At 66.2% G+C, this 7,592-nt stretch overlaps 1 protein-coding gene across 1 annotated transcript in view; it reads left to right on the top strand.

The window, feature by feature from the left end:
• VAC14 (VAC14 component of PIKFYVE complex) overlaps window positions 1-6,584 on the top strand; it is a 75,652-nt gene extending 69,068 nt beyond the window's left edge. Inside the window, exons 17-19 of the mRNA XM_061137561.1 lie at window positions 678-757; window positions 2,431-2,581; window positions 5,995-6,584. Coding sequence (XP_060993544.1) covers window positions 678-757; window positions 2,431-2,581; window positions 5,995-6,157 — 394 coding nt within the window. The 3' untranslated portion in view covers window positions 6,158-6,584. The remainder of the gene's footprint in view (window positions 1-677; window positions 758-2,430; window positions 2,582-5,994) is intronic.
• Window positions 6,585-7,592: the final 1,008 nt, after the last annotated feature.

Consider the following 7,592-nt stretch of genomic DNA (forward strand, 5'->3'; position numbering starts at 1 on the left):
GGCAGGAGTTGAACTCAGGGCCCTTCGGGGGCCGCCGAGCCCCGCAGAGGACGTGACCGGGAGAAGCGGAGCAGCCGCAGGGCCTGGGGTCGACCGATCTCAGAGGAAGGCCGATCTCAGAGGAAGGTCAGGTTTTGTTTGGAACACTGTGTAGCAGCCCAGCTTTCTCTGACTGCGTGGTGTGTGACCTGGATCAGACAGCTAGTAGGAGGCAGAATTGGCCTCCTCCTCTGAGGAGTGGAGAACTGGGGTAAGGAAAGAGGGTCTGCCGCGGCCTCGCCTGGTGCCCGCATGCTGTCACACCTCCGTCTGCCCCTCGGCCCTGCTCGTGGCCACTCAGGCGGGAACGGGTCTGGCGGGTGCAGAGGAGAGGAGCAGGAGGGAGCGCGGGGACGTCCTGCCAGCTCTGGAGGGGCGGAAAGGCAGAGGGAACAGGCCACTGTGCTTTGTGTCCCGAAGCCGCTCAGGCGGAAACATGGCCTGAGCCCGGGAGCCAGGGTCTGGGGCGGGGGCTGCATGCTCCATGCACCAGGTCAGCCCTGGACCCACGCCCCCAGCCCAGCCCCTCAGACAGGCGGGCTGCCCCGGGGCCCAGCGCCCCCCACGCCCCCACCCCAGCCCCTCAGAGAGGCAGGCTGCCCTGGCCAGCGGTGAGGCTTCCTTGACCACCCTTGCAGTGGGGACCTGGAGGTCACCGTGGATTTCCTCACGGAGGTGGACAAGTTGGTGCAGCTGATCGAGTGCCCCATCTTCACATGTGAGCGTGCGCCGTCCTGCAGGGAGCCCGTGGAGCCAGGCTCAGAGAGCGGCTCTCTGCCCCTGGGGAGGGAAGGGGCGCGGGCAGGCGCCCAGGGGCGCTTCTGGAACTTCAGGAATGTGAGAATGGGAGGACAGGGCTCAGGAGGCCGGCTGGAACGGGGCATCAGAACCTGCCTGTGTGCTGGCAAAACCCACCTGGGGCCGGCGAGGTGGCTGTCGAGGGTGCTCTCCCCAGCGCCCGGGAGCCAGCCCCTTGTCCCTGCAGAGCAGAGCTGGCATGCGCCAGCAGCTGACGGGCAGGCACTGAGTGTACCACCCGGGCTGAGTATGCAGGAGGGGCACCTAGCCCCGGCGAGCGTGGCTCTTGGGGCCTTACCTCATCCAGTACCTGCTCCCTAAAGCAGGCGGCTCGGAATGCAGCCTGCGTGCTTACAATGTGGAAGTGAAGCCGGGCGGCAGCCCTGCTGACAGCCAGCTTCCTCCCGAGCCCAGCACCCAGGCCCTGTGCTTGGGCAGCACCCCTGACCTGCTCAGGCCAAGCCCTGGAGCCCAAAGGCGACCCAGGGGCCGCAGGCTGCCCACCCCCCATTCAAACAAGAAGGCAGCTTCTCTACACAGCCGCCGTCTCGGTAACAGACACACAAGCAGGAGGGAGACCCTCTTCCAGCGGAGGGCATCAGAGCGTACCCCAGACGGCCGCTAGACTGACATTTCCCTTTCTCAGAAGCCTCCCGGAGCAGCCTGGCCTGTGCTCCCCGATGGCAGGTCCAGCTTAACCCTAGAGAAGCCGCGAACACCTCTCCAGGCCCAGGGCTTTCGTGCAGGGACAGCAGCAGAGTGGTCCACAGCTGGCCCTGCCTAGGCCCGTTCCCACCCTCGGCAGCCTCAAGCCCTGTGGTGACTGCTCTGCCCAGGGCCAGAGCAGGGACGGGGTTTGGAGCCGGCACTGCTGGGCCTGGGGTGGGGGGAGCTGCTGCACGAGACCCCCGCGTCCTGCCGCAGCCTGGCCCCAAGGCCCGCGCGGAGCTGCCGGGCACCGTGGTCTCCAGGGCTGTGAGGCTTGTCCTCCACGGAGGATCCTCGAGACTGGGCTTTAGACACTAGAAAGAAGCAAGTGAGTCCCTGGAAGGGCTCAGGAAAGCCACGTGGTCCCGTCTAGTTGGGACCGTGCTGGGCAGGGCCCGGCTGCGCCCCTCCCATCTGGCACAGTGTGGGCAGGGCTGGTATCTGCTGCGGATGTCCAAGGCGTCCCCCAGACGCTGCTGGGCTCGCTGTGTTCAGACACACACCAAAGTGCTTCCCCAGCCTGCCCTCCCTCAAAGCCGCGCCAGCCCAGCCTCTCTCCGGCTCACCTGTTTACAGCACTCTATGCCGCACATGTGGAGCGGGCCCAGGGGTCTGTTGCGCTCCAGCCCAGGCCCCTCAGTGCCAGGGAGCAGTGGGCGTGTGGGGGGTCGTCAGGCTGAGGCGACTGTCGGGAAGGTTGGACAGCAGGCAGGGAAAGGCTGATCTCACATGATCACGGGGACGGCTCAGACACCGCTGGAGCGGGGGCAGGCGTGCGAGGAGCCCAGACACTGGCCTGGCCCCCCTGGCCAGGCTGCGGTGCCGTCAGAGCCGTCCTGACCCCCGCCTCCGCCCTCCCTGACCCCCGCCTCTGCCCTCCCGCAGACCTGCGCCTGCAGCTGCTGGACGTGAAGAGCCACCCGTACCTGATCAAGGCCCTGTATGGGCTGCTCATGCTGCTGCCACAGAGCAGCGCCTTCCAGCTGCTGTCGCACCGGCTGCAGTGCGTCCCCAACCCTGAGCTGCTGCAGACCGAGTGAGTGCCCGGCTCGCGGACGGGGCCTGGCGCGTTGGGGCGCGACGGGGGACCTGGGCCCTCCCTGACCTCCGCCTCACACCCCCATCACTGCAGGCACTGTTCGCCTCACTGCCACTTGCTGTAGGCCTTCCGTTTCCACATCAGAGCCCCTGGCTGGGAGACCTGGCCCTGTTTAGAAGGTTGTAGGTAGTTGGGTTGAGTTTGTCAAAAAATTTGAGCGCGTGCGGGGGTGACCCAAACAAAAAGTGCAGAGGGAGGAATTTGTGCCCCGTTTTGGAGACTGTGTCGCCTGAAGCACATGGTGAGAGAGCTGCAGGGGGTCCCTCCCAGGTTCAGGCAGCCCCCCCACCCCCCACCGACGTGCAGCAGAGAGACAGCCCTGGGCCACGGCCTGCCTCGGGACGCCTCGGACCCTCCCCGCCCCCGAGTCGGGTGAGAAGCAAGGGTGCACACATGACCACCCTGCTCTCGACCTGTCCACAGGCAGCACAGGTCCCAGGCTGGCTGCCCGGAGAGGCCCCCACGCCAGCCTCCAGGGGCGTCCAGACTCCCACCCTGAGCCCACGGCTGGCCCGGCCCCCGAGCCTGTTGGGTCATGTCTATATTTGGTAACCCTTGGAGGCTTTGCCTCATCCACAGGCATTTGGCATCCGAGATGGAAAATTTCACTTGTCAGGTCGCCATGGAAACAAGCAGAGCCACTGAGAAGATTTACGCTGAATGGAGCGCACCCAGCTTGCACCAGATGCCCTGTGTGTCTAGAATTCCCTCCCAGGCTGCGCGAGCCCCTCGGCAGGCCAGGCGCCTCGCTCCCGCAAGAGGCCTCAGGCCTTTGCCCTTGCGGTGGGCGCAGGCAGCCTTGAGATACCCCTGTGCCCTCTGTCCTGCAGGGCCTGGGTCACCACCCCCCCAACCTGACTGGGGCTGGACGTGCAGTCCCCAGTGGGCTGTCTGCCTGCCCCAGGCCTCTCGGGGGGCCAGAGCCCCCAGGCCAAGGCCCAGCTCCTGCACACCGTGCCCCCCTCCCCGGACAGCAGCAGGGAGGGCTAGACACCGTCCCAGCTGCTCGTGACACCGCTGGGTGACCCTCAGGAGGCGGCACTCAGCACTCAGGGTGCCCTGGGGGACGGGGGCAGCCACGGGGTTAGGTGTGGGTTTTATTCCCTCAGCCGGAGCACCTCTGGCTACTGGGACTCAAAGCCCCTGGGCCTGTACTGTGCTTCATTGGCCTGGCCTCTGCTGGCCTCGCCAGTGCCTGATGGGTGTTAGGGTCGCCCTGGCAGCTCCTTGCCCCTGCACCCCATTGTGGGCTGAGGGCTTGGGGACCCTGGCCACCAGTTAGGCTTCTGGGCCATTGTCTCCTCTGTGAGGCAAGAGGGAGCCTCCGAAGCAGAAACTGGTGACACTCACCCGCCAGGAGCCGGGTGACAGGTGCATGGTGGCAAGAGCGAGGGCTGGCCTTGGGTTCTGGAATCCCAGCCCCGCGCTGCTAGCCAGGTGTCCCTCAGCCACTCGCGGCCTGAGGGCGCGGCCTGAGGGTCATAAACATACAGGGAACACGAAGGGCTGAGCAGCGGCCACACCCTGGACTGGCAGGGGGCGACAGTGGGGCGAGCCTCCTTCCCAGCCTCCGTGTCAGAGGAGCCCCTGCACCCCCAGACACAGCCCTTCCTGCTCCCAAGACCCCGGGCGGAGAAGGGCCTGGCCGCAGGGGGCTGAGTCACGGGAGGGGCAGGACTTGCTGCCTTTGGGGCGCGGGAGCAAGGGGAGGCCCAGCCCCCCACCCCCGCCCGCCCGGCCACATCTGTGCACAGCACCCGGGATTTGCCGCCGTCGCTGGCATCTCCCTGGCAACCCCTAATCTCAGCCCCTCTGCATCTAATGCGAAGAGTGCTGGGGGGAGGAGCACACAGCCAGTGGGTGCCGGCCTCAGACGACGCACTTCAGCAGCATCTCTGGCCTGCCCGTCTCCCCCTCTTCCATCTACATGGGTGGGTGGCATCTGGTCACCCCCTGGGGTCAGGGCTCCAGGGTGTCCCTCAGCCTCCTCGGAAGGGGGAGCTGCTCCCTTGTGGCAGTGAAACCCGGGCCCCAGGAATACTATGCTAGGGATGTCCCTTCTGCTTTCCCAGGGGAGCGGAAAACTGCAGCCGGAGCCCAGAATGCTGCCCACAGTCTGGCCCCCGAGAACGAACCCAGCTCAGCTCCTTGTGAGCTTTGCTGAACCAGTGTTGCCCAAGGCCCAGCTCTGGGGGGAACTAATAGTTCACCCCAGCAGACAGCCCCTCAAAGACTCTTCTCCCTCATTTTGGCCTCGCTGGAGGCAGATCCATGTGGTCTGGGAAGGATCCGCTTCTGCACTCTGAAGCCTGGATACCCTGGTGAAGGGCTCTCATGACGACTGTGAGCTGATCAGCTAAGCAGAGCATCTTTGGGCCAGTGGGCCCAGGAAAGAAGCAGCCACAGCCACACTCCAAGGTGTTTTCAGGCTGTGTGTCTTTGTCAGGGAGGGAACAGGCTGAGTAGGGGTCCGGGCTGCTCTGGATGGCGTCCCAACCATGGGAAGAGTTCCCGCTGCCCCTGGTCCTGGTGTTTTCTCAGAGGCGCCTTCCAGGCTCTGACCATCGGTGGACTGCGCCCCACCAGGCGCCAGGTTCATCGGTGAGGGTTCCATCTGAATGAAGCACTGCTGTGACTCCCCCAAGCGGACTGAGTTGCTGGGCCCCAGAGGGACACGGTTGTCGCTGCAGTGGCCCCCGTTGGGCACCTAGGCTGGGACTGAACACGGGGCAGCTTCCCCCCGTCACGTCTGGTGTTGCAGCTGCGCAGTGCAGCGCCCGTGCTACAGGACGGGGCGGCTGGGCGGGCACTCACAAGAGGAGTTCTCAGAGGCGCCAGCTGCCCCGCGGTGAGACCAGCTCTCCTTCCCCAGGCACAGAGTAACTGCGGGCCCCTGGGCCCCAGAGCTCAAAAACAGATGTCCTGCCAAGTGCAGGGCCAGTGGACTTCGGCCATCCCTGTGGTCCCCGGCCTCAGCCCTGCCCCTCCCCCGTCTCCCTGGACCCTGTTCCAGGCCCCAGCTGGCTTCCTGGCTGGCTGCTGGCCCTGGCTTTCACCCCAAAGGGAGCCACTCATAAACAGGAAATGCTTCCCAATGTGATGCCTGCTCTGGGCGCCGTTGCCAGCCCACAGGCTGAGGGCCTTATCCAAGCGGCAGTGTTGACTGGTCCCGCCAGCTGTGGGGGAGGGGGTGCTCTGGAGCGCTCCCCTCTTTGGGGCCAACAGTCGGGGGTTTGTCGGGCCTGAGGGACACGTGTCCCGAGGTTGGGCTCCACCAGCCTGTGGCCCCCTCCGGCAGCCCCCACTTGCACTCAGGCCTTGACGCTGAGCCCCTCTGCCCCCTTGCACAGAGACGGTGTGAAGGCGGCACCCAGGTCGCAGAAAGCAGACTCCCCGGGTATCGACTACGCGGAGCTGCTGCAGCACTTCGAGCGGGTCCAGAAGCAGCACCTGGACGTGAGACACCAGCGGAGCGGGCGCGGGGACCACCCGGACCGGAGGGCTCTCCTCTGACGGCCTGGCGCGGAGACCGGCCCTCGGAGTGGGCCGTGAGCACTGGGGCTCTGCAGGCCTCCCCGCGGCACCCAGGGCTCTGCCTCGGGGGCAGGGTGGTGGGCTGGAGGCACTGACCACCATGCTGCTCTCAGCCCAGCCCCGGGCCCCCAGCACAGCCAGCTGCACTTGGGATCAGACAGAGCTGGCTTCCCACCAGGGTGGGGCCGCAACCTCAGACATCCCCGTTTTCTGGAATCAGGTTCTTTCTAACGCTCTCTTATAAAGAGCTTGACACCCCCCCCCCCCCACAAGCCCACCAGAGCTCTGACCTCATGCAGATGTGTGTACATACATGTATATGCGTCTGTGTGCACATAGGGACCAGCACAGAGATTCGTATGAAGGACGCACCCCAGCCCCAATAAAGAAGTGACAGAAAACTCTACACCCACGCCTGGCCTGCTCCTTCCCACGGGTGCCCGCCCTGCTGATGCTCAGCTGCCCTGGGACCTTGCTGCGATCCTAGAGACCTATTCTCGTGCCCCCAGGCTTTGGGAAGCCTCAGATAGGCCCACTGATTTCCCAGGTGGCTCTCGTGGGGCCCTGGAGTAGGAGAGAAAGGCCTTGGGTGGGCTTTTCCCCAGAGACTCAGCATAGGCCCCGGAGGGTGGGTTTCCCCCCCTGGAGTCTCCAGGACAGGAAGACAGGCAGAATTCATCATGGCCCACGTGCACACACATGCGCATCCTACGTGTGTACCCAGGCATCAGAGAGGGGAGGAGGGCTCGCCTCTGTCCTGCTGGTCCCACAGCCCCAAACCCTGAGGATTGGAGCCCACCATCCACAGAGGCCTGGCCTGGGGCACCCCGCGCAGGTGGCATCAGCACAGGCCCTACTTGGAAAAGGAGCCAGAGAACTTATGGAGGAGGGTCCAAACTCCTGTCCCTGGGATAAAATGTCCCAAGGCGGGCGGCCTCCGGGACACCGTACGCCCCTGCTAAGTGTGGTGTATCCATCCCACGGTATGCGCCCCAGGACCTCAGCTTGCTCCCCTCTTCTGAAAGCGCGGGGAGACACACACCCCCGACCCTTGACCAAAGGCCGGAGGCTGGTGGTGAGCCCCTTCCCGGGGCGGCACCCAACCGCCGGCCCCACCCCCGCGGGGAAGCCAGGCAGCGCCGCCCCCGGATCGCGGCGGCGCCTGCGCCCGCCGGGCCTGCTCGAACTGCCAGTTTGGCCGCGCCCGGGCTCGGATTTCAAAGCCCGGGCTCCGGGCGGTGAATGGGCCGGCGCCCGCCCGGCCTCCCCGCAGACCCCTCCCCGCGGCCCGCCCCCCGCGCCCACGTGACACCCCGGCCTCCGCGCTCGGGTTACGGCCGCCGCGCCAGTCCCCGCGCCGAGGCTGCGCCGCCCGCCGCCCGCGCCGCGCCCCCTGCGCCGTCCGCCAGCCCCG

Source organism: Dama dama, chromosome 4 (genome assembly GCF_033118175.1).
Source record: "Dama dama isolate Ldn47 chromosome 4, ASM3311817v1, whole genome shotgun sequence".
Lineage (NCBI taxonomy): Eukaryota > Metazoa > Chordata > Mammalia > Artiodactyla > Cervidae > Dama > Dama dama.